The 25,982-nt window shown below is 40.0% G+C and overlaps 2 protein-coding genes across 3 annotated transcripts in view; one reads left to right on the top strand and one right to left on the bottom strand.

Moving 5' to 3' along the window:
- Positions 1–184: 184 nt before the first annotated feature.
- On the bottom strand, positions 185–8,462 carry GSTZ1 (glutathione S-transferase zeta 1). 2 transcript variants are annotated; one of them, XM_063439666.1, is made up of 9 exons: positions 8,430–8,462; positions 6,517–6,568; positions 5,585–5,652; positions 4,589–4,669; positions 3,962–4,087; positions 3,295–3,370; positions 2,770–2,822; positions 607–656; positions 185–446 (listed from the first exon to the last, which is right to left on the bottom strand). In XM_063439666.1, the coding sequence occupies exons 1-9, from the start codon at positions 8,445–8,447 to the stop codon at positions 311–313; spliced, it is 660 nt and encodes a 219-aa protein (XP_063295736.1). In that variant the 5' UTR covers positions 8,448–8,462; the 3' UTR covers positions 185–310. The 2 variants fall into 2 exon arrangements, with proteins under 2 accessions (XP_063295736.1, XP_063295735.1); XM_063439665.1 differs by lacking the exon at positions 8,430–8,462 and adding an exon at positions 6,721–6,835.
- Positions 8,463–8,723: 261 nt separating this feature from the next.
- The window catches only part of POMT2 (protein O-mannosyltransferase 2), a 32,967-nt gene continuing 15,708 nt past the window's right edge, over positions 8,724–25,982 (top strand). Inside the window, exons 1-13 of the mRNA XM_063439636.1 lie at positions 8,724–8,881; positions 11,715–11,799; positions 15,784–15,888; positions 16,343–16,451; positions 17,459–17,567; positions 17,660–17,819; positions 18,067–18,173; positions 18,350–18,432; positions 21,309–21,418; positions 21,499–21,565; positions 21,670–21,730; positions 22,589–22,667; positions 25,160–25,305. Coding sequence (XP_063295706.1) covers positions 8,757–8,881; positions 11,715–11,799; positions 15,784–15,888; positions 16,343–16,451; positions 17,459–17,567; positions 17,660–17,819; positions 18,067–18,173; positions 18,350–18,432; positions 21,309–21,418; positions 21,499–21,565; positions 21,670–21,730; positions 22,589–22,667; positions 25,160–25,305 — 1,346 coding nt within the window. The 5' untranslated portion in view covers positions 8,724–8,756. The remainder of the gene's footprint in view (positions 8,882–11,714; positions 11,800–15,783; positions 15,889–16,342; positions 16,452–17,458; positions 17,568–17,659; positions 17,820–18,066; positions 18,174–18,349; positions 18,433–21,308; positions 21,419–21,498; positions 21,566–21,669; positions 21,731–22,588; positions 22,668–25,159; positions 25,306–25,982) is intronic.

Here is a 25,982-nt window from a genome sequence, read left to right as displayed (position 1 = left end):
AGGATTTGTGACTGATCAATTTGTTCGGGTGTAAATTCACAGGCGAAAATTGTTTACAAGTCTAGAATATTTTGCTGTTATTTGGAGATAAGCTGGTTGTAAGTTCAGTATTGAGATTATATACATGCCTTTGCAATAAGTTTCTCAGTTTGATTTGTAGAGTAAAGGGGTAACACACAACAGCTGCAGTCATCCTACTGTATTTATTTTGAAATATCAACATGGTTCTAAAAGTCACTGCATTTATCGAGTCAGGAAATGTATAGATTTCTCAAATCCCTTTTTATAATCCATCAAGACAGCTGAAGATTCAGGGTGTTTTGGCTCTGAGTTCTGGTGGGGTGTCTGGCTGCCGGGATGGGTGGGTAACCAGAAATGCATCCAATTTAAGCAAAGACTGGTTTATCTGGGTGATTGTAGGATAAGGAGCCATGTCAACTTTAAACCTAAAACAAGAGCAAGATGTATTAGTAACATTTTGGGACAGACCAGAAGTGTTCTTTTGAGGTGGGTTATGAGTTGGATGGTGCTGCACAGCAGGGCATTAGAAGGTAAAAGGTTCTTAGTTATATATTGGATTGTAACAGGAAAAACAAACTTTCTTACCTGTCTGCATTTGCCACCTGTGGAACCAGACATAGATCAGCCATTGTTACCTGTAGAAACAGATATCTGCTTGATCACTCCTGTAATACTAGGAGCTGTCTACTCTAGGCTTTTAATTCTCACAGATCTTCTACAAAAAAAATCTAAACTGACTACAGTGAAGTTGGAGAAACTTCCAAATAGACTACTGTAAAATTTTAGACACTAATTCATTACATGAGTTTTGCTGCGCATGTTCACTAGCCTCCCAATGCTTTCCTATGGTGGACTATCTCTGCCAAGGAAGCTTGCCAGTAGGATGGAGACAGAGGTGTCAATGGCTATAAGGAAAGTAAAAGTTAAACCTGTCATGTTTACTCTGCCTCGACTCGAGTGTAAAGGTTTGACCTGGAACCTCCAAAGATATAATAGATCTGCCTTTAACTTTTTCTCGGTCTTGCGGGATATAATTCCCAGGTTAGCTTCTTGCACCTAGACAGGCCTTAAAGGGACACTCCAGGCACCCAGACCACTTCTGCCCATTGGAGTGGTCTGGGTGCCAACTCCCACTACCCTTAACCCAGCAAGTGTAATTATTGCAGTTTTTTTATAAACTGCAATAATTACCTTGCAAGGTTAACTCCACCTCTAGTGGCTGTCTAGACAGCCACTAGAGGGCACTTCCTGCTCTATAGCACAGAAAACCTGTGCTAGAGAGTCGCTGGACGTCCTCACGCTGTGTGAGTACCTCCAGCGTCGCTCAATTCCCCGTAGGAAAGCATTTTTAATGCTTTCCTATGGGGAGCTCTAAGGCGCATTAGGTCCCCCCGGCCAGTGGGCGGGATCAGTCTCAGCCACCGGCCGACGTAATGACTGGGAGGAGCAGCGGCGAGAAGAAACCACTGCCAAGGGACATCGGCGGTGTCTCCGGTAAGTGACCTGAAGGGGTTTTCACCCCTTCAGCAACCGCGGGATGGGAGGGAGAGGGGACCTGCAGTGCCAGGAAAACTGATTGTTTTCCTAGCACTGGAGTTTCCCTTTAAAAGGGACACTGTAGGTGTCACCAGTCCCTTAACCCTGCAAAGGTAGTGAGTGCAGTTTTTAGTAAACTGCAATAAATACCTTGAGGGTTAACTCCACCTTAGTGGCTGTCTATCCGACAGCCACTAGAGGGACTTCTGTGTCATTAGACTTTTGGTTGCCTGACTGACGCTGGACATTCTCACACTATACAATGATTTCCTATGAGGGAAGTATTAATGAGTAGGACCATCACTGCGCTTTAGGTCTTCCCCCCGCCAGCTGACGAGTGGAGGTGGAGCCTGAACCAGCACCTAGAGACATAAGCGCTGGAATGAGGTAAGCGACAGAAGGGAGCACTATGGAGCTATGCCAAGAAAACTTTAGTTTCCCTTTAACATTTATGGAAGTAATTTTTTTTGTTTGTTTCTGTAACATTTGTAAACCTCGTCACTTGATTTTTTTTTTAAACGGTGAGGAAAAGTAAATTTTAGGCAAAACTAACATTTGCTAACCAACTCGCAATTCTCTAATTTCCAATGAATTTTACCAGCAGAAGAGCTCCTTTGGGATGTATATGTAACATTCAACCACTCTGTAGTGTACCTTCAAAGGGCGAGAGAAATTTGGGTAGTGTCCTTCAAAGACTTACAGGGTTATTTACTGAAATGTAAGACCAGAGTAGCCAAACTGAAAGAACAGCCAACACAGAACAGCTCAACTATTTTCTCATTTTAGTAAAAAGTTAAAAAAACCAAAAAAAAAAACCTCCAGTAATTTTAAAATAAACCCAAAATGTGAGGGCCCCTATCTACCAGCACGTGCAATGTAATGTTTTCATACTTTGCACTACAATTATCTGAAAACAAATGAGCATTTCTATACACAGTACTGGTGCCAAGGTATTCACCTTTCAAAAATATCAAAGTCTACTACAGCGGTCTGTTTACTGGAGCCAAGTTGGAGAATTGTTCCAGATTAGCTATTTGACTTTTTCCCTTGCTTTTCGGACTACATTTTAACATTTGTAATTTTAGTAAATACATTTAATTTTGAATTTTCTCAGTTCTTGGTAAAATAGTGACATAATAAATAGATGTCTAATCTAGCATAGTATGAATGAGAGGATTAAGGAAATGTATGGCATTGGTGTCAGACACAAACCTGATCTCCTACACAATACTGTCCTGCAGAGTCTTGCAGCATCTTCTCCAGGGCTGGGGTAAAAGAAAAAAAAAATACTAGAGGTAAAAGACAGGCCGAGACAGGGTACCTAGACATCACAAATAACATGTCTGAACCAGACAGGCAGGAAAAGGCTATTGATAATTGGTGACGAGTTTTTCCCTCAACTATCAGTAACTGCATAACTCCAACAAAATGTGGTCTGAGATTTTTATATATAAATATATGCACAAGAAGAACTTTGCTGGGCTTGTTTTGTCTGACATTTACATAGTGATCTTAGCGATTAAGTTCATTACTTAACATTTCTCGATTAAATCCTAAAAACACTTGAAGTTTTGGATTAGATGCCATCTGTAAAACTAAAACATGTCTGGTAGTAAATGTATTAATTAAGATATGTGGCAATATATAAAATAAATAGCATGCTTATCTTAGTTTATATATGCTGGATTCAAATACAGTTATTTCAAACATGACTGCTCTTCCTTCTCTTACACTCACCTTGAAAGCCACGGATAATGAAGTGCTGTGCCCACTCAAGCTTGGTGTCTCCTATCTTCTCAAGAACGTACAGATTCTGTAGGGATACAGAATATGTCACAGTACATATTCAAATTTACCAGAAGACACCAACAGGCCTAGTGTACTGTAGCTCATTCAAAAGGAGTTTCAAATTATAGCACAAACTGAAATTACAGTAGACATTAAATGTGGCTATTTTAGAAAACAAAACAAAATTACGGTGAATTCCCAACAATTTACATTTTAGTGAACAACCCTGTAAGGGGGGCAGACCCAACCGAAGAAAACAAAAAAACAAAAACACAACCTTCCTAGACTACAGAGGTTTAAATTAAGCTCGCGTCACCAAGCTAAGCCCCAAATAACTTCCAGCTCTTCACAGGAAGTAGTGAAGGCAGAATGCGGCGGCGGGCAGACCTTGGCCAAGATGTTTGAATTCTTACAATGAGAGGTGGGTCCAGGTCATTCCTGGCGCTATAACCACTGCAGCAAGTTGTAGTGGTTATGGTGTTGGAGTATTTCTTTAATCTGTGTGGTCTTGAGATCACCTTGTAATGTGAGCATGTGCAGGATTTCATTGTCTACAAGGCATGAGTTTTGTTTGTCGTTGTAAGGTCAGAATGTGTTGTGTGTGCTGAATTCATACCTGCAGAGGTTGAATCCCAGCGGTTATATGGTCGCTGATCATTCGGACCTGTGCTCTCCTCTTTGGATCTTTTGGAAATAGAGGGGGATTGGGTCGGGTCTCGTCCAAGTACTCAATAATTGCCAGCTTTGTGACGGAGAAAGAGAGGATATAAACAGTAGCACAGACTGAACAATATTCAAAACAAGGGAATTACCACACAAGGAATCCAAAAACATTCTGAGAATGGAATCCTGTCTAGGACTGTACAACTTACTCTCCTGTGAGATGGCATTACTACCACCTGTGATATTTAAAGCAAATCCTGAATCAGCTAGCTCTATGTCAACACTATGTTACTCAACTACAGCAAACAAAAAAACTAATCCATTAACTGGATCATACTCAAACATCCTATTAAAGGGTTCTCACATGACTTATACGTAATTGTTTATTAATAACAAGCCTTGCATTGTCTATCCATTGTCTCCTTCAATAGTTAGATCTTCTAGACGTATCTCTAGTGACTATGACTTTTAAAATAAAATCATGTCATGTATTGTTTTTAAAGCATTGAGTCACTGATATCTGGCAGGTTACTCAACAGATCAATCTCTGAAAATTGTAAATGGTCAGCAGCCGACTTACAGATTGATTCAGGGTGAATCCATCGATCCGCAGAGCTGGTACTTGTTGCATGGGGTTCACTCTCTTGTATTCTTCCGAATACTGTAGACACAGAGTTTTGTGAGCTTATACACCTGCACTGGAACACATGCTGTCATCCCACGTACAACATATTCACTGATACAACTTTAATCTTCTTTAGTCATGACATATTTTGCATTCGGATTTAATTCAGGAAAGTTCACCGTTTAGTGAATAACCCTATATGCTTCGCCATTGGAACTTACTGTCAATGGTCAATCACTGATATTTTTTTATTTAACAAATTATCGGTAATATAATTATTGTTACTCATGTTATGCCCATTTAAAACACACACTACTCACTTTTACATTATGAAAAGGAACATTATAGTCATCAAAACAACTTTAGCTTAATGAAGCAGTTTTGGTGTATTTACCATGCCCCTGATCTCACACTGCTCAATTCTCTGCCATTTAGAAGTTAAATCACTTTTGTTTCTGTTTATGAAGCCCAAGCCACCGCTCCCCTGGCCCTGACTGATAGCCTGAATGGAAAAATGGTTTCATTTGGAATCAGATGCTAACTTACTCTAGACATGTTTATCTCCTGCTCTGTAAATTGAACTTTAGTCACACACAGGTGGCTCCTGTAGGGTCTAGAAGGTTATTAACAGAATGAGATAATAAATTCGAAAATTAAACAGAATGTGCAATAAAGGAAGTTTAAAGATTTATCTTGACAGGAAGTGTTTAGTAAGGCTGTGTGAGTCACATGCAGGGAGGTGTGACCAAGGCTGTATGAACAGCAGAAAATCGAGCAGTTAGACTGCAGGGGTATGAACTATACACCAAAACTGCTTCCTTAAGCAAAAGTTATTTTGGTGCCTTTAGTGTCCCTTTAAAGACTCTCAATATTCAAATCCTGCTCCACCAATCATAACTCTAAATCTCCATTTGTCCTCTATACAGCTGTCTGACACATCAAGCAACATACCTGTTCACCTCCATTCTTGATAAGACTGACAGGGTGCAGGTCATACTCGATATCCTTCAGCGCGAGAGCTGCACAGACAGCAACACATGAGAAACATTGCAGTGGACATGCCAAAATAATGAATGTTGATTTCATCATAACGGATTGCCAACTCACAAAGTATCTGCCCCACGACAACACACGCTGTAGGCTTGGGTAGGCAAAATTCAGCACTACAGATGTGGACTACATCTCCCATAATGCTCTTACAGCCATAATGCTGGCAAAACATCAGAGGAACTGTAGTCCCCGGCATTTAGAGTGGCGAAGGTTGCTTACTTCTGCTAGTGTATATGACCTCCCACGCACCTCTTTATCTACAAGCACAGACATATTGAACTGCAGGATCTTTTACCCTCAAAAACACATTGGAAGTTATGTCTACAAACTTATTTGTGCAAATGCACCATTTTCTGATGTATTCAAAAAATAAATACTTTTACAGCACCTTTATCAGGGACTTTTTCTGCCTTTTCTATAATGCAAAACAATTATCCGTTTTCGGTCCCTTTTTATTACTCTTTTGGATTTGACAATTGATTGCATTCACAGGCAAATGAGTAATATGAAAGTGGGGGAATGCATTTGCAGTTGAAAGGATTTTCTAAAACAGTTAAATAAAAATGAGTAACTCCTTCAGAAAATGTTGCCAAAAAAAGGGGGGTGGGGGAGGTGCAGGAGAACATGCAACAGGAAAAATGTGGCGCAAATGACGGAAAATATCGGTGCAAACAGAAATTGTGATAAAATGTTGCCATGATAACAGCAGTGTCATTTATTTTTATTTTTACGTAACCACATTGGTATCTGCTGCCCCCCCCCTTAACATATTGACACTCATATCTCTATAAAATAGAAAGTAGCTTGCTTTATTTATTATACTATTAACTCACCGATCCGGACTCGCCAGGAGCAGGAACTACGAAAATAACCAAATAACAGGGGCTGGGACAACAAGAAGAGCATAAAGTGATAAAAAGATGAGATAAGAAAAGAAACTATTGTAAAATCCGTTACATTTTCATACAGTGTTTGCACACCTAAGAGCATTATACAATGAGTAGAACATTGTCCATCCTTGATGCCAACGTACTCACCTTGTTAGTAGACTCCATTTCACACATAAAGAAGACACGTTCTGTATTCTAGTCTCTCCCAACTAGTAACCAATCAGTGCACAAACTGAGATCCTCCCATCAACTGATCTAACTGACTAAGCAGAAAATAACAGGCAGAGATTACCCTGTGTTACCCCATATGGGACACATTAAGAATTAACTCACTGTGTTCCTGAAAGGCTCATAAAAAACTATGGCCACCAACATTTTTATAATTTCAGTTAATCTTTGTATTCTTTCGAGAATGTATTTATTTATTTATAAAATATTTTACCAGGATAGATACATTGAGATTTCTCTCGTTTTCAAGTATGTCCTAGGTCCACATAACATTGCATTGTTACAATAGGATAAAATATAACAAAAATACAATATATAAACACAAACATAAATCTAACATATAACAGGTGATAAATATATTCAACCATGACAGGTGCATTCTGTGCGGAGGTATATTGCCATAGATCTCTTAAAGGAACACTATAGTCACCTAAATTAAGGTTAATTCCATTAACACTTCACTAATCCTACAGTTCCATTAACCTCTTAATTGCTAATACAGTTCCATTAAGTCCTTCACTGCTCCTATATTTCCATTAATTAACAATTAACTTTCTTACAACTATGTTATGACTTACCGCCTCAATACTCCATTACTATTTCTTCTCTTCCAACCCACTAATAAGTCTTTTTGCCATAATTCTCATTATGTACCATTAACCCTACAGGTTGCTTCTACATTTTCTTTAACCCTTCAGTATTTCTACTGAACATTATTTCCCTGATCACTGCTACCAGACATTAATCATCAGATTATTGCTTAAAGGGACACTGTAAGCTACAAAAACACCACACATTAATGTAGCGTTTCTGGTGCCAAGAGACAGTCTATGTAGTCTTACAATAGTAAACACTGACTTTGAGTCAAAGGCATTGTTCACATTTGTCTCTAGCAGCCACTAGAGGTCCTTCCTGGGGCGTTCCTGCAATTTTTGCAGGACTGACATATCCACGATCTGCATGAAGATACTGAATCCCCCCCCCATAGAGATGAACTGATATAATGCATCTCTAGAAGGAAATGATGATTGGCGCAGAGCGGCAATTGCTACACATGCGCATGTGCCCCCATGGACTGACTGAGGCTATCAGTAATGACGATCTCAGCCGGGGTAGTTTAAACATTAGATGTCTCTTTACAGGAAGTGTTTAGGAAGGCTGTGCAAGTCACACGCAGGTAGGTGTGACTAGTGCTTTATAAACAAAGTTATTTAACGTCTAAATGGCAGAGAATTGAGCAGTGACACTGCAGGGGCATGATTTATACACCAAAACTGCTTCATTAAGCTAAAGTTGTTTTGGTGACTACAGTGTCCCTTTAAGTCGGTGTCACACTATTATCATGGTAACATATACTCCTTGTGGGGTTAATAATTTTCACCCTGAGAATGTTAAGACAAATTGTCCATGAGAGGAAGTGCTTGGTGTAATGCCAGCACTGTATTCATTATATTTAATGAATGCAGCCCCTGCCAGTGACTCTTAGAGGACTATAAGTACTTCAATGCTCTAGTAACCACAGACCAATAGGACTGCTTAATATAGACTACACAGACCCCTTACTTATCACGTGACTCCCACACCAGCCAATAGAAACACACAAACCTCTTCACGTGCCTGTAACATACCTTACAGGATCCTGCCATCTTGATCGAGTAACAGCTCCACTCAGCGCCCTCTTCTGGTAGGTCAGCGAGCGGTCACCATGGAGACTACATTTCCCGCCTCCTCAGCTGATTGGTTCGCAATCTGCGTCCATGGCGACTGGTTTTCCCGCCCCCTAATGCTGATTGGACTGCAGTCGGTGTCCGTAGTGACAGGTTTCCCCGCCCCCTCACGCTGATTGGATGGCAGTCGGTTTCCGTATTGACAGGTTTCCCTTGTCTCTGCTTTGATTGGCCGGCTCGGGGTGTCCATGGTGATGGTCGGGATGCTGCGGGCAGGGCTCCACAATCATGGCCGCCGAGGCAGGCAGAGCCAGGCCGAGGATAGTAACGGGCTCCCGGGCTGCGTTGTGTCTTGTTGCCGCGCTGTCCTTCATTTCCCGCTTCCATGGCCTGTCACAGCCGCCGCACGTGTGGTAAGAGCTCCCCTGGGGCTCCTGGGAGACAGCAGAGCTATATGTGGGACCCGTGTGGGGATCTGCGGGACCTGCCCACACTCAGAAACTTTATTATTCTCAATCATTAATATAATATAATAGAATTAATAACAGAGCCAGGGGGATGGAATGCTAATATTAAACACGAACTATTATAAAAAGTAAGCTTTCACACAGTGACTAGCAGCACAGGATACCCCTGCCACAGCCCAATCCCATAACATTAACATATAGCTCTATCTGGGGGCGAGGTAGTACCCCTATAGGGTCCTCCAATCCTACATTAACATATAGCTCTATGTGGGGGCTAGGTAGTACCCATCTAGGGGCCTCCAATCCCATAACATTAACATATAGCTCTATCTGAGGGGCTAGGTAGTACCCATCTAGGGGCCTCCAATCCCATAACATTAACATATAGCTCTATCTGGGGGCTAGGTAGTACCCCATCTAGGGGCCTCCAATCCCATAACATTAACATATAGCTCTATCTGGGGCTAGGTAGTACCCCTCTAGGGTCCTCCATTCCCATAACATTAACATATAGCTCTATCTGGGGGCTAGGTAGTACCCCTCTAGGGTTCTCCAATCCCATAACATTAACATATAGCTATATCTGGGGGCTAGGTAGTACCCCTATAGGGTCCTCCATTCCCATAACATTAACATATAGCTCTATCTGGGGTGAGGTAGTACCCCGCTAGGGTCCTCCATTCCCATAACATTAACATATTGCTCTATCTGGGGGCTAGGTAGTACCCCTCTAGGGTTCTCCAATCCCATAACATTAACATATAGCTATATCTGGGGGCTAGGTAGTACCCCTATAGGGTCCTCCAATCCCATAATATTAACATATAGCTCTATCTGGGGGCTTGGTAGTACCCCTATAGGATCCTCCAATCCCATAACATTAACATATAGCTCTATCTGGGGGCTAGGTAGTACCCCTATAGGGTCCTCCAATCCCATAACATTAACATATAGCTCTATCTGGGGGCTAGGTAGCTTTAGCCTTTGTCGTGTATCCTGGGGTAGCAGTCCCTAAGTGATACAAAGCTAGTTTGTATCACTTATACACTACCATATACACTGGCTTTTGAATAACGCAAAAGTGTCCGACTTAAAGCATCTTTGGAGTCTTTTTTTATTTTTTGTAATGACACTTGATATGTGGAAGCAGGGGACGGAACTGATAGGAGTTATACCCACCTGAAGGTCTCCTTCACAGATGCTGCCATGTTCTGGGTTCAGGAGCTCACCTTACTGCTCTACTGTCCTGCTTGCATGAGCGTAAACGCTGATATTTATTAAGGTTCCCACAAGCCGGACAAGACAAGATGCTTGATTCCTACAACTGTTATTAGCAACGCTTTACAAAAATAGATGCTGGAAGCTCCTCTTGTTTTTTTGTTTTGTCAGCCTCAACGCAGATTATCAGACAAAGTATTCCCTACTTTTTCTTATGATTGCTTCTGTTGGAATATGACAATTGGCATACACTTTTTTTTTTTTTTTTAATTCTTTATTTTTGAGTGCATAGCAAATTACAGGCATAAACACTGACTTATACAACACATGGGATCAGCATAAACAGTTAGTACGGATAGTCAAGAGATGCTGCACTATTTTTTTTTTTTTTTTTAAAACAAGTTTGAGACATGAGGGAGGCAAGAAAGTGATATAGAGAAGATTTGCATATTTGCTTAAGCTAAACATACACATCTAATTTCTTTACCAAGGTTAAGTTTATGCTCAGAATACTTGCTAGGTATGAAAGGTCGCTTGATGCATCTAGATAGCAGTAGTTTTACAAACAGGCTAGTGTAGTTTGGTCATATTTGATATTCAGGCTGGGTCTTGTGATGTCGCTTTGATGCCGTTTTCACCACGGCCGTTAGAAGCTACCGGTGCTGCCTCTGTGGGGAGCCGTCGTTGTGGTGTTGCTGAGCCTCCAAGACAGGGGGAGTTCTGTTGCTGTCCGGTGCTTGCTCTGTCCGTTTCATGCGGCAGTGGGTGAGTGTCCACTAGAGCAGGCAGCAAAACACAGTCCAGTCCAGCCCTGCCGCACTCTGAGCCGTTCGCCGGCTTCCCTGGTGTTGCAGCCGTGATGCGGAGTGCTTGTCTCGCTTCTCTGGGCAGGGTCTGAAGGCAGGGGTTACAGTGTCGGCTGAGAGCGCTGGCAGTAAGTTGTTTCTCCCCATGTCTTCTGTGCACATGGCATCCGCCATCTTGGGCCTGGCTGTTAGGCCCCACAGCTTCAGTCGCCATATTTTCGTCAGGGCCTCGGGGTGAGGACCGGGATCACCCCCACCGGTCCAGAGGGGGGGGGGGGGGGGAACAGGGCCTCGTTCACGCTCGTTTGGACCCCAGGTTGGGTTCTGTTAGGCAGGATAGAGGGGCAGCGGCCGTCTGCCCCCCTCACCGCCGGAGTAGGCCTCAATTGGGGCATCCGTGCCCTCTCCTCCAGGGGACTGCAGCTCGGTGAGCCAGCCTCACCCTGGATCCAGTGTCCCTTTAGCTCTGTGGACCGCCGCTGGTGATTGGTTCTGGAGCTGGAAAACCTGAATTCAAAGCATAAAGTTTGATGGCTTGCAGGAGCTCAGCTTGCATGCTGCCATCCAGCTTGGCGGTCCGGCCCCGCCCCCCCCATACACTTTGTTTTTTAATTGTGTCAAACAGAATTTAGCCTACATTCTGCCGTTCAGCTCTTAATTTTTGAGAAATCTGGGTTTGGTAAATATACCCACTGTTCCAAAATTCTTTCAGGTTTGTTAATATTAACATTGACTCTTGTCTCTTTCTTTCCTAGCTGGGATGAGACACACTTTGGAAAGATGGGAAGTTATTACATAAACAGAACATTTTTCTTTGATGTTCACCCTCCATTAGGAAAGGTGAGAGTATTTTGAGATTCCTCCAGTTACCTGGAAGTGTTCGCTTTATGTTGTATATGTAACTATTACTACGATTTCCTGTAAGCCCCTTGTGTTGCCACTTATTTAGGCAGCATTTAGAAAACACTTCAGCATGTACTTATGTTTTTGTCACACCTGTCGTTCATTGGCATGTTTCTTTCTGAATCTCTTGATTTACTTTATAAGAGTAAACATAAACCTAATTATCGAAATAGGGGATGTACCAGCGCTAATGTGAAACACCGAAAATTATATATCCCAATTGGGTGTAATAAAATATACTTCAAGCTGCTATAACACCAAAATCTTATCTTTAACAACCGGATAAAAATGTGGGGTGAAGGTGAAGCGCTATATATTGAATAAAATATAAGAAATGGAAATATTGGAGATAAGTGAATATACCTGAAAATCACTTCTTTCTTGCAACCTTAACCTTGATCTAAGATTCCTTAAAAGTATAAACACAAAAAATATCTCATAGTGTAAAACTGTAGTGTACACAATAAAATATATACATAAAGTCTTTCTCACTCACACTTTTTAGAGCCAAAAGATTTTAGCTCAGTTCAAGCGTCTGTAGGGTCCGTAAAGGCGACCCTCTCCCTTCTTGGGAACCTTTGTTCTTCTTTTTCCAATCTAAGATATAGAGTATATATAGTGCAGTACCTTTAGTAAAATTTTTCTAAAATGTGAAAAATATAAGGAGGGGTACTCACAAACCTAGAGCCTTCAATCTAGGCTCAATGGGACAGCATATGTGGTTAAGGACCACAATCCTTCTTTCTTGTAGCAGGAATAAATTTTGCCAAATAGTGTCTTAGTAAAAATATATATTTATTGACTATCACTTTAAAAAAGTATATAAAAGTATAAAACAATTGCTATACAAATATCACTATATAGGCAAAATCCCAAAAAAGTCCAATAGTTACAGTCTTTTCATATTCCAGGACGCGTTTCGCCAAATAGGCTTCCTCAGCTGGATCGAAAAAAGTCTTTGTGAAGATCCTTGGACCAGTTCCTGCTTTTATATCCCTTCTTCTTATCCTAATTATTGCTGTTTGGGCTTTTCTATTTCGCGGGCTATTACCATGGTAACCGTAATGCCCTGCGTGTCAAGCCTCTCTTGTGTGTTTGCTTCCGTGTTCGTCACTTCCGGTATGACGTCTTTCCGGTTTTTCGTGCGTTTCAACTTGCGGTTCATTCACGGGTATTTCCGGATCGGCATGATTATGAAAGGAGAGAGGGAGAATGCATCCCGTAAACGTTCAAACATATTTTCTATTTTCTTTCTATGACCCATAAGGGTCTTTTAGATCTATACATTAAAGTCTAAAGCCACAAGTTAAAAGCGTACAGTTTAAAATAAACCACTAGAACTCCTCCACATTTATATTTCTTCAAAATTGGTGCTAGAAGTGGGTAAATATTATACATAAGAGAAATTGACAGTAAGTTGGAATAAACCACTATAGGTGCTAAAATTTCGTTTCCTAAAAATAATATAGCTCTAAAACCTTACAAATAAGATGGGCACAAATACATATATATTAAAACAAACCACTTAAGGTGCTTAGGATTTAGTTAAAATTATATAATACTAAGTTAGTATTATATATACTTAGTTTGGGCAGTTTTAGTATTATATAATTTTAACTAAATCCTAAGCACCTTAAGTGGTTTGTTTTAATATATATGTATTTGTGCCCATCTTATTTGTAAGGTTTTAGAGCTATATTATTTTTAGGAAACGAAATTTTAGCACCTATAGTGGTTTATTCCAACTTACTGTCAATTTCTCTTATGTATAATATTTACCCACTTCTAGCACCAATTTTGAAGAAATATAAATGTGGAGGAGTTCTAGTGGTTTATTTTAAACTGTACGCTTTTAACTTGTGGCTTTAGACTTTAATGTATAGATCTAAAAGACCCTTATGGGTCATAGAAAGAAAATAGAAAATATGTTTGAACGTTTACGGGATGCATTCTCCCTCTCTCCTTTCATAATCATGCCGATCCGGAAATACCCGTGAATGAACCGCAAGTTGAAACGCACGAAAAACCGGAAAGACGTCATACCGGAAGTGACGAACACGGAAGCAAACACACAAGAGAGGCTTGACACGCAGGGCATTACGGTTACCATGGTAATAGCCCGCGAAATAGAAAAGCCCAAACAGCAATAATTAGGATAAGAAGAAGGGATATAAAAGCAGGAACTGGTCCAAGGATCTTCACAAAGACTTTTTTCGATCCAGCTGAGGAAGCCTATTTGGCGAAACGCGTCCTGGAATATGAAAAGACTGTAACTATTGGACTTTTTTTGGATTTTGCCTATATAGTGATATTTGTATAGAAATTGTTTTATACTTTTATATACTTTTTTAAAGTGATAGTCAATAAATATATATTTTTACTAAGACACTATTTGGCAAAATTTATTCCTGCTACAAGAAAGAAGGATTGTGGTCCTTAACCACATATGCTGTCCCATTGAGCCTAGATTGAAGGCTCTAGGTTTGTGAGTACCCCTCCTTATATTTTTCACATTTTAGAAAAATTTTACTAAAGGTACTGCACTATATATACTCTATATCTTAGATTGGAAAAAGAAGAACAAAGGTTCCCAAGAAGGGAGAGGGTCGCCTTTACGGACCCTACAGACGCTTGAACTGAGCTAAAATCTTTTGGCTCTAAAAAGTGTGAGTGAGAGACTTTATGTATATATTTTATTGTGTACACTACAGTTTTACACTATGAGATATTTTTTGTGTTTATACTTTTAAGGAATCTTAGATCAAGGTTAAGGTTGCAAGAAAGAAGTGATTTTCAGGTATATTCACTTATCTCCAATATTTCCATTTCTTATATTTTATTCAATATATAGCGCTTCACCTTCACCCCACATTTTTATAAACCTAATTATAAGAATGTTATAATGCAGGCTTCCCCAAACTATGGCCCTCCAGATGTTGCTGAACTACAGCTACCATGATTCTCAGCCTATCTATTTCATTCAAAGAATCATGGGAGTTTTAGTTCAGCAACATCTGGAGGGCCCGAGTTTGGGGAAGCCCGCTATAATGGCACAGCATTAACATGGCTGCTGGTCCATTTTATCACCACTTATAACCAGCATTATGAGAGTACTGGGTATTCTGTTGTACTTAGGGCTGTGTTGAAGTGGGATACACCCAATTTTGTAATCTCGCATCATTACAGCAAAATTGAGGGGTGGGCTTAGCAGAAGACCTTTTGTAAAAGGGTACCTCTCTTCAAGATGCTATTGAGTGTAATTACAATCACTCTGAGTCCAGCTTCAACACATCTACACTACTAACATTGTTGTCATTCCCTATGAACCCACCGAGGGCTCTAGGGTCATCCTTGTGTCTATTATGAAATCTACAGATATCTTTGCAAATATTGCTGCCTTGTGAAAAGGACATTGGCCATTTCTCTGTGTGTTTAACTACAGGCATTCATTGAAAATATTTAATAATGCTTGTATGTTTCTTCATTTTGGAAAAGCAATTCTATCATGACACATAATTAATGTATTATTAAGTATAATTTGTACCAGAAAAAGCACTTTTCATGGATATTTTCTACTGGACCTCCTATATGCCATGAAACATGGAGATTGATATATTTATTTTAATTTGGATTCCTTTGATTTTCATGAGGTTAATATAGCCAGTCCTGTGACATTATGCCATTCAGTGCTCTGCTGGGACACACACGTTACAGTTAGATGACATATCGTATCTAGTCGTGCATCCTTAGTGTTTTTTTATTGCCGTAGTGTTGGAGATGCCAACATGATTTCAAACATTCAATGCATGCCTGATCATATCTAATTAAGATGCAAAATGTTTGTACCTTACCTGAAATGTCTATTCTATATGAATTACTGCAGTTGAAACCAACACAATGAACTGTATCTTATCTCACCAGATGCTGATTGGGTTTGCTGGACACCTCAGTGGGTACAATGGGTCATTTTCTTTCCTGAGGCCTGGCCAGAGTTATGGCACTCACAACTACTTGGGTATGAGAGGGGTGAGTGTCTGCTTAGTGCAAACAGGGTCTATATTGGTGCCCGCTGAGCAATAGATGGATGAGTGGCATTAAGTATCTGACATATACTGTGTTCTTCTCCATCATCATGTAACTTTATTTTAATATATATATATATATATATATTTTTTTTTTAAACTAGAAAAAAACTACCGTATATCACAAAAATAATTAAATATAAACTGCCAAGAAACCATGATTACGTAAGGAATAACCAGGGTGTTCTGAGTATTACCCTATAGAACGCTGTTGTCTGTAACTAAGATAACTGTATGTGTTATGACTGCTTGGCTTTTGGAACTTCTAACCTGGCCTAAGAACCCAAATGCAGTAATATATGCCAGCTCCTGTCCTGTTTTAGTTATAATTTCAGTGCAGTAATGATTGCGAGTGATTGATCAGACATTGTGTAACATGTACATTGTCCCCACCACAGTTCTGTGCCTTCCTGGGATCTTGGCTTCCTCCATTTGCCTTCCTCATTGTCCTGGAACTGTCAAGGTCACTCCCTGCAGCAGCACTCGCTGCCTGCCTCATTATTTTGGGTAAGCTGGATTCTGTTCTCTTTTTGAAGTTCTGTGGTACACCAACTATTTACTTGCAATGGGTTGTGATTTAAAAATAAAGACATGCGCAGGGTTTAAGCAAACTCAACATACCTATTGCTGTATGGCCAAAATAATATTAATTAGAAATCTAGTATCCACACTCTGTTACAAGTCATATGCAAATATGCCCTCTTTCCCCAAAAAAGCAAACAAAACAAAAATAATTCTATTGTATTGACCAGAAAATAGTTTATATAGGTTGTTGGAAGCTAGACACCTTTTTAGAAGAAGGATATAAGAGTGAGCGGTAAATAGTACATCCACACAATACCTTAAAAGTGACCGTAGTGCAGTAACTGAGAGAGAGACTGCATTCACACAGGCAGCACAATACATTAGAAATAAAATACAAGTGCATTTAATAGAATGCATGACATGACTTAGAAGGCCTATGGTATTTTCAGGTGTGACTCTTGTTTTTTATTTCACCACCTGGCAATCAACCACCAATGTTTAGTTGGAAACACAAAGAGCGTTTCCTCAATATAACTGAGTTGCCGTATGATTCAATATTCTGTGGTTTTGGCAACTCTGGCTAGAGACTCAGGACAAGAACAGTGTCTGATGTTTTGCTGCATGATCTATATCTGTCCAGTGGGTTCCTCATCCTCCTTGGGGAATTCAATGCCATGCTTTGTGTGTTGGATGACATAGATGTTCATGCCACATATTATTAGTCCTCCATGGGTAATTCATGGTGCGTCGTGCTCTTTGTGCATGGTAATATATGGGTTCATGCCACACTGTCCCTACTGAGATTATATAGGGTTATGTTGCACATGAGGTTCTACATAGTTAATCATATCACAGATTACTTATCTTCCTTGGTTTATGAATGGATTCATTTTTTATGGGGTATGTAAGGTCATGGTCAACATTTTGAGTGACATATGTGTACACAGTGTGTGGGCCTTTATTTCAGTATACTCTGTGTCTTTTCTCAGATACTGGATGCCTCACATTGTCCCAGTACATCTTGCTGGACCCTATCCTGATGTTCTTCATTATGGGAGCAGTTCTGTGTATGATCAAATTTCACTCACACTCCTCTAGGTAAGCTATCCTCGGTAGCTAAAACCATGTGGATTTAACCTTCTACATCCTGTTTAACATATCTCACATCCTTTCACCCATTCTCTCATCAGGCCTTTCAGCTCCCTCTGGTGGCTGTGGCTGAGTCTCACTGGAGTAAATTTGGCTGGAGCTCTGGGGGTGAAATTTGTTGGACTCTTTGTGGTGGTGTTGGTTGGTCTCAATACAGTCCGTGACCTTTGGAAGATGTTGGGAGACCTCAGTCTGACTTTGGTTAGTACCTTTTCAGAATGTCAAATTGGTTATTCTTATTCTTGCTCATACATATGTCCAACTCATTTTTAAATTGGTTAAATCTGACCACACGAACAAAGGTACAACCAGCATCCAATTATGTGATAGTTCCCATGTTGAGGAAACTTGTTTTGGCTATTCTCTGCTGTTTTTATGAAGGATTTGGTTGAAAAGCTAGACTCCAAATGCTTCTTTTGCATCTCATTATGTCGTTCTCATTCAACAGGAGGTGATTTTCCAGCACTTCGCAGCGCGGGTTCTCTGTCTGATTTTGCTCCCACTTACTCTCTATGTGCTGTTTTTTGCCGTACATTTCACTGTGCTCAATCAAAGGTATCCTAGTTTAACTATTCAGTGCTACTGACTTTTTTCATGGATTTGTGCCTGTCATGGGCCTCGTACTGGGTTAGAATCCTGGGGTTTTAATATATTAATATTACCATGTTCTATTCACTTTGACAATTTCCATTGCTAGGAACTCATTCTCCTTCTTTTAATCTATCTCGTAGTGGCCCAGGAGATGGATTTTTCAGTTCTGCTTTCCAGTCAAGACTGATTGGTAACAACTTACACAGTGCATCTATGCCAGAGCGTGAGTATAGAGACTCCTAATGATGGGCGATGAAGGGAATGTGATCTGGGCTTTGGTAGTAACAAGATCTGCATAAAAGGTGTAGGGGAATTACGGGATCTGTACTCTAGTGAGGGAGCATGACGAGGTTTGTAATGGTCAAGAGGGTTAACAATGTCTGTGCCAAGGCTTGAGAGTGTACAGCACGGTCTGTGTCGAGTGTGAAGGGAGATCATTGAATCTGCATTGTGGTAGGTGGGAGGTAACATGCTATGAATGAATTGTAATCAGGGTTTGCATGATATGGGATCAGTGTAACAGGGTTTAATCTAAATATCTGAATGATGGTAAATGGTAATTACAGAATCTGATTGATGGATATAGGTGTCCTGTCCGAGAACTCTTTCATGCTTGATGTCATCTCAAGAGTTCTGGAGGATTTATTTGTTAACGTACGCTTAAAGGAATGCTTTGGGCACCAATACAGATTTAATGCATTTTTTTTCTATGCTCAAATTGTTATAGTTTTGTGCACAGAATATGTCTTGCATAATTCCATTCCAAAATCTGTCCATTGGCCATGCCCTATCACTGCAGAAGGTATTTCCTTTGCAATTCTAAATACATAGCTCAGCCATTAACAGCAATGAGTGATATGAACTATAAAGCAACGTGCATTCGAAGGAGAGGGCACCCAGAGACACAGACAGTAAGGATATCCCTACCCGTGTGTAGTTTCTGTAACTATTTGCAGCAGGGTTGTGAATGAAGCCGTTCACTCAGTGCTATTAGGGGGCTGCGCTGTGTACATACATTTGATAAGGAAGTCTTTCTGGCATGAGGTCTCATGGCTAAAGAGAGGATTCTGGTGCAGCATTCTGCAAAGTATTTTTTTTTTTTTTGCAAAATCTATATCGGAACTTGCAAAAAATACAGCATATAAATGAGATCAAATACTAATAGATTGAAGTTTTATAGGTGACATAAGTGTTAGTTCAACTCATTTTCTAGCAGTTGTTTGTATGAGCGCTCCCAACACACACACATTCCATTATATAATTCTGTGTAGGAGAGAAATTAAAATCTAATTTCAACTCAGAAAAAAGTTTTATAATGCAGTTATACTTTTTTTGTTTTCCTCTAAGGCTTCTGCTGCTGTTCAGATTCCATGCTAGATGTTAGTGTTTACAATGAATTGTGAGGAATGTAAGTGTAGAAAGTAAAATAAAAAATAACTCAACATTTCACAAGAATTTCAATAAAAGTTTGTTAATATTATCCTTATGATCAATGTCACTTTTGTCCAATCTGGTCGGAATACGGACAGGCCAGGGTTTCACATTAAGCAGAATAGGTACCTCTGCATACTGGTGCGTTGGTACAGGTACCTACACTTCCTGTCACATTCTGTGCTTTGCTGTCTTCTCAAACAGTAAATACCCAATTTGAAGGACTCTGTGAGCACTCTATTAAGTCTGCCGGAAACTCTGCATGGCCCTGCCCCCTCAGACTTAAAGGGACACTCGACTGACTAAATACAAAAAAGTAAAAATCACTATTTATACCCCAAATTCAAACATGCATGCATTTAAATATGCATTTTTAATGGGGTATATCTAAAATTTACTTGCAAAAGCTGCAAATCTCTTGTCTGAAACCTTTGCAAGCCCTCCTCTTCTTACCCAGCCTAGACGTTATGCGGCTGTCCAATCAGACTTCCCAATGCAGTTAAGTGAGAATTCTTTGCAAAGCAGTTTTTCTGAGCAGTTGGCTGCCTCTTGAGTTTCAGCTCCACTGAGCTAAACAACTAGGAAGTAGAAGGGTAGGTTATCTGTCAGCCAGTGGGGTTTAACACAATTCATTTATTTATTGTAAAATAAAGACACTCTATTTACACATAAAGCACTTCAGCTAGCTAAAGTGCTTTAGGGGTCTGGGGTGTCCCTTTAACACTATGATCTCTAGCAGAAAGGATGGAGAAGTTAGGGTGACAGTGGCCACCTCATATAGAGCCTCCTACAGGTCCTTGTAGTATACACTATTACATAGACAGCTATACAGTACTACACTCACTGCTAGACATGCTGATACTCACACCAATACTGTTACACACACTTTCTAAGACAAATACATACACACAGATATATGCACTCACACAGACCCATTCACGCCCTCTATATGTATGCATGTGTGTGTGTATACAATATTTTTTCATCTTCTATAAATAAGTGTTTTTTTATTGGGGGGAGAAGTGAGATTAAAAGAGTGGGGAGTTTGGGAGCACCAAATATATCTTTGCCTACAGGCACCTGTAGTATAAATCACTCCTTGCATATAGATAACCCAGCACTCTCAGCCAATCACCGCTGTTCAAGTTGTACAGAGTGTCAGAATATTTATTTAACTTGAGTTGATACAATTTCAGGATTGGCTACAGGCATTTTCTTTTCTAAAGATCTGTCTCTGGATCTTTAAATCTTGCAATACAGCTCCTATATGGCTGTTGACTCTCTGACAGGTCTTAGCAACATTTTGGATATTTTGGTTAGCTGGAATTACGGGTTACTTTAGGGAAATTATTTTAAATGTTGTTTTTATATTGAAACTTACTTTACACAAATAAGTTGTTTTTATGTAGTATTTGTGCATATTGTATTTTTCTAAATAATTTATATGTTACATCTCACAATGTGAAACCAGACCTCTGGTGGTCATTTTTGTAAAAAAAAAATAAATAAAACAAAATAGGCAACTTACTTGGTACTAAAGGGTTAATCCGTGTACTTGTGATTAAAGGTCTTTGCTAAGTGACAGTTGCACAAGATGTGAATAATAGAATATTACTAAATAATCACATTGCAAAGAGGGATTTGATTTGACAAGCATGCCTTCAACAGATCTGGCTTATGGTTCAGTCATCACAATGAAGAGCCTTCGCACAGCTGCTGGATATCTGCATTCACATGGCCATCTGTACCCTGAGGGGGTAGGGGCACGCCAGCAACAAGTCAGTAATTCTCCCCATTCTTTCATAATGTGACTATCTGGCGGTTTATATGTGTTTAATTGCTTCTACCCGTTTTCCAGGTAACTACATATTCACATAAAGACCAGAACAATCTGTGGATCATAAAGCGACGTGATCAGGATTATGGTAAGTTTTATCTGTTTCAGTGACTTGACACTGTTATTTAGTTCTGTAAGATTTATAGCGGTCAGCGGGTTGTACAATGATCTGTCTTCTGACATTCTTTCCAGATCCAGCAGCGCCAGTAGAGTTTGTGCGCCATGGTGACATCATCCGCCTGGAACACAGAGAGTGAGTTTTTATCAGGGATCGCTTCTCGTGTCTGTCAGGTGACTAACAACCGATAGATTTATTTTTGTGGAGCTTATTGTGGAAAATCCAGACCAAAGAATAAGGTGAACCATTAAATATATCAATTCACATTGCAAGAATTGCACTGCAGAATTGTGCTTCTCCTATCATTTATTTTGATGTGTTGTTAGTCACTCAAATAAATGGTTCTCGAGCCCTTCAATTCCCAATATAGATCCTTTTTGATGACATTATCATTAACCATGTGTTTGTTAAGACATGCCTTTTATCTAAATGCCATAATAATGTCTGATTATTGCCAATTTGCAATGTTTTTGAACCATTTATTCCCGTTTCTGCCTAAATTCGGCTGATTAAGGCACAACCTCACACCTGTTTCTCATTGGGGTACTCACCAGTTATTATTATCATTATTATGTTATTTATATAGCGCCATCAAATTCCGCAGCGCTTTACAATGGGTGGACGAACAGACATGTAGTTGTAACCAGACAAGTTGGACACACCGGGACAGAGGGGTTGAGGGCCCTGCTCAATGAGCTTACATGCTAGAGGGAATGGGGTAAAGTGACACTAAAAGGTAAGGATAGTATTAGACTAGTGATAGTTGCAGAAGAGGAATCAGTCAGGAGCTATTAACAATTATGTTAAGATGTTCATCTTCCAGTGGTACAGGCAGCCATCTTCCTCTTTCCTGGGATACAGTCTAAACTATTTTTCGATTAGTTATCCTTTATCCCAAACTGTCCCATCTCTGTGTTTTCCGCTTGGTTTACTATTGCCTGTTCCTTTTTTCTCATGCATTAATGAACACTTCATGCCATTGCTGTATCTTAGGACCAGGCGGAACCTACACAGCCACCAGCGGGAGGCACCACTCAGCAAAAAACATCTGCAGGTGTCTGCGTATGGAACGGTAAGAGTCCAGGGCGGTGTGGGAGTTGTAACTCCATTATATGAAGTGTGTGCTCCTCTGTTTTACAGAATAAATGAAATATTTTTTTTAATGTGATCTGTATAGCAATACTGTTCCAAATATTTAGCAAAAATGCTGAGATAGTGTATAAAATGAGGAATATTTACAGGGGGTTGTAAAGGATAACATTAAATATCTTGCTGATCATAGAATTATTTGGTTATTTCCCCAGGTTTAGGGAAGGAGCCTCTTTATCGTTTGTATTGGTCTGTGTGTATGTTGTACTGTCATTTTTCCCAATTGTACAGCGCTGCGGAATATGTTGGAATCTTATAAATGAGGTAACAATAATATTACTTGCTGGCGCTCTCAGCTAATGGACTAATCCATGCACAGCTGGCCGACCCCCTGATATGTTGTTAAACCATTTGCAAACGGTTTGTCTACTTATAATAGGAGGGTTTTTGAGTAATCCTTTGAATTTGATGTATAGGAAAAGTGGCATAGTGTAGCATTTCAAGTGTCTTTTGCAATAATTTTTAGCTTGTTTTTGTTTTTTGTATATTAAAAGTATTCTAATATACTTTTAAAAAAAAAATCATATATTTGGAGTAATGTTTCTCATTTTTTTTTCAATTAGCACATTTATATTCTTATTTGTTGAACTTTTAAAATGCTAATTACAGTTGCAAGAAAAAGTATGTGAACCCTTTGGAATGATATGGATTTCTGCACAAATTGGTCATAAAATGTGATCTGATCATCATCTAATTCACAACAATAGACAATCACAGTCTGCTTAAACTAATAACACACAACGAATGAAATGTTGCCATGTTTTTATTGAACACACCATGTAAACATTCACAGTGCAGGTGGAAAAAGTATGTGAAACCCTAGACTAATGACATCTCCAAGAGCTAATTGGAGTGAGATGTCAGCCAACTGGAGTCCAATCAATGAGATGAGATTGGAGGTGTTGGTTACAGCTGCCCTGCCCTATAAAAAACACACACCAGTTCTGGGTTTGCTTTTCACAAGAAGCATTGCCTGATGTGAATGATGCCTCGCACAAAAGAGCTCTCAGAAGACCTACGATTAAAAATTGTTGACTTGCATAAAGTTGGAAAGGGTTATAAAAGAATCTCCAAAAGCCTTGCTGTTCATCAGTCCACGGTAAGACAAATTGTCTATAAATGGAGAAAGTTCAGCACTGCTGCTACTCTCCCTAGGAGTGGCCGTCCTGTAAAGATGACTGCAAGAGCACAGCACAGACTGCTTAATGAGGTGAAGAAGAATCCTAGAGTGTCAGCTAAAGACTTACAAAAGTCACTGGCAAATGCTAACATCCCTGTTAGCGAATCTACAATACGTAAAACACTAAACAAGAATGGATTTCATGGGAGGATACCACAGAGGAAGCCACTGCTGTCCAAACAAAACAGTGCTGCACGTTTACAGTTTGCACAAGAGCACCTGGATGTTCCACAGCAGTACTGGCAAAATATTCTGTGGACAGATGAAACCAAAGTTGAGTTGTTTGGAAGAAACACACAACACTATGTGTGGCGAAAAAGAGGCACAGCACTCCAACATCAAAACCTCATCCCAACTGTGAAGTAAGGTGGTGGGGGCATCATGGTTTTGGGCTGCTTTGCTGCGTCAGGGCCTGGACGGATTGCTATCATTGAAGGAAAAATGAATTCCCTAAGTTTATCAAGACATTTTGCAGGAGAACTTAAGGCCATCTGTCTACCAGCTGAAGCTCAACAGAAGATAGGTGTTGTAACAGGACAATGACCCAAAGCATAGAAGTAAATCAACAACAGAATGGCTTAAACAGAATAAAATACGCCTTCTGAAGTGGCCCAGTCAGAGTCCTGACCTCAACCCCAATGAGATGCTGTGGCATGACCTCAAGAAAGCCATTCGCACCAGACATCCCAAGAATATTGCTAAACTGAAACAGTTCTGTAAAGAGGAATGGTCAAGAATTACTCCTGATCGTTGTGCACGTCTGATCTGCAACTACAGGAAACGTTTGGTTGAAGTTATTGTTGCCAAAGGAGGTTCAACCAGTTATTAAATCCAAGGGTTCACATACTTTTTCCACCTGCACTGTGAATGTTTACATGGTGTGTTCAATAAAAACATGGCAACATTTCCTTCTTTGTGTGTTATTAGTTTAAGCAGACTGTGATTGTCTATTGTTGTGATTTAGATGATGATCAGATCACATTTTATGACCAATTTGTGCAGAAATCCATATCATTCCAAAGGGTTCACATACTTTTTCTTGCAACTGTATATCCTCAAATGGACAGTGCAGCAGATCCCACATATCAAAAACCTGTCCTTGACACAAAGTCTGTTTGTGTTCTGTGCTTATTAACATATTTGCATTACATTGTGGGAAAGACTTGTAACCAGTCTCAGGATGTGATTTTGTTGTGGAGCCTGACCAGTTAGATGCTACATTCTCATTGTCACAGAATGGAACAGGGGATTCTAATGACTACTGGAGAATTGAGGCGATTGGAGGCAGCGACAAAGTGAAGGTTCTTCGCAGCCAGATTCGACTCCAGCACTTATTAACAGGCTGTTTGCTTGGTTCAACTGGAAAAGCTTTGCCCAAATGGTAAGACTCAACCTCCTTTACCCAATGATGAGGCCCACCTTCATTTGCATAAGTGGTAAGACCCTTTTTCATCACTACCCCACACAGGACAATTGTGGTTCATGGTTGTTCAGTGGAGGCAATTTATGTTGAGACCTGACATTGGAGCCATTCTCAACCTTTGCCAATAGGGAGTTGCTGTAAGCATTTCTGCCTGTTGACTGATTCTGAGATGATACAATATTGCTTTAACACAAATTTCAAGATCAACAGGAAAAAATAGCACATATGTCTACCTTTACCCCACAATCAAAGTTATTTTGGTTACACAATTTTTTTTTTCTTTTTTCTTCCCATTCTGATATTTAGCTTTGAACAAAAATTGAATCTTTTGACCATGTCTACATGCATTTTTTTTTTTTGCAGTGCATATGGAGTAACAAACCTTTACAGGGTACCCCAAAGGCAATCCTTGTGTTATTCAAACATAATTTACAGTGGGGCATGCATTGGTACTTGCACAATTCTTTGTTAAAGGGACACTCCAGGCACCCAGACCACTTTTGCCCATTGGAGTGGTCTGGGTGCCAACTCCCACTACCCTTAACCCAGCAAGTGTAATTAATGCAGTTTTTTATAAACTGCAATATTTACCTTGCAGGGTTAACTCCACCTCTAGTGGCTGTCTACTAGACCGC

The sequence above is a fragment of the Pelobates fuscus genome, chromosome 13 (genome assembly GCF_036172605.1).
Source record: "Pelobates fuscus isolate aPelFus1 chromosome 13, aPelFus1.pri, whole genome shotgun sequence".
Taxonomy (NCBI): Eukaryota; Metazoa; Chordata; class Amphibia; order Anura; family Pelobatidae; genus Pelobates; species Pelobates fuscus.
The sequence above is the reverse complement of the archived record's forward strand: the minus strand, read 5'-3'. Positions and strand labels throughout refer to the sequence as shown.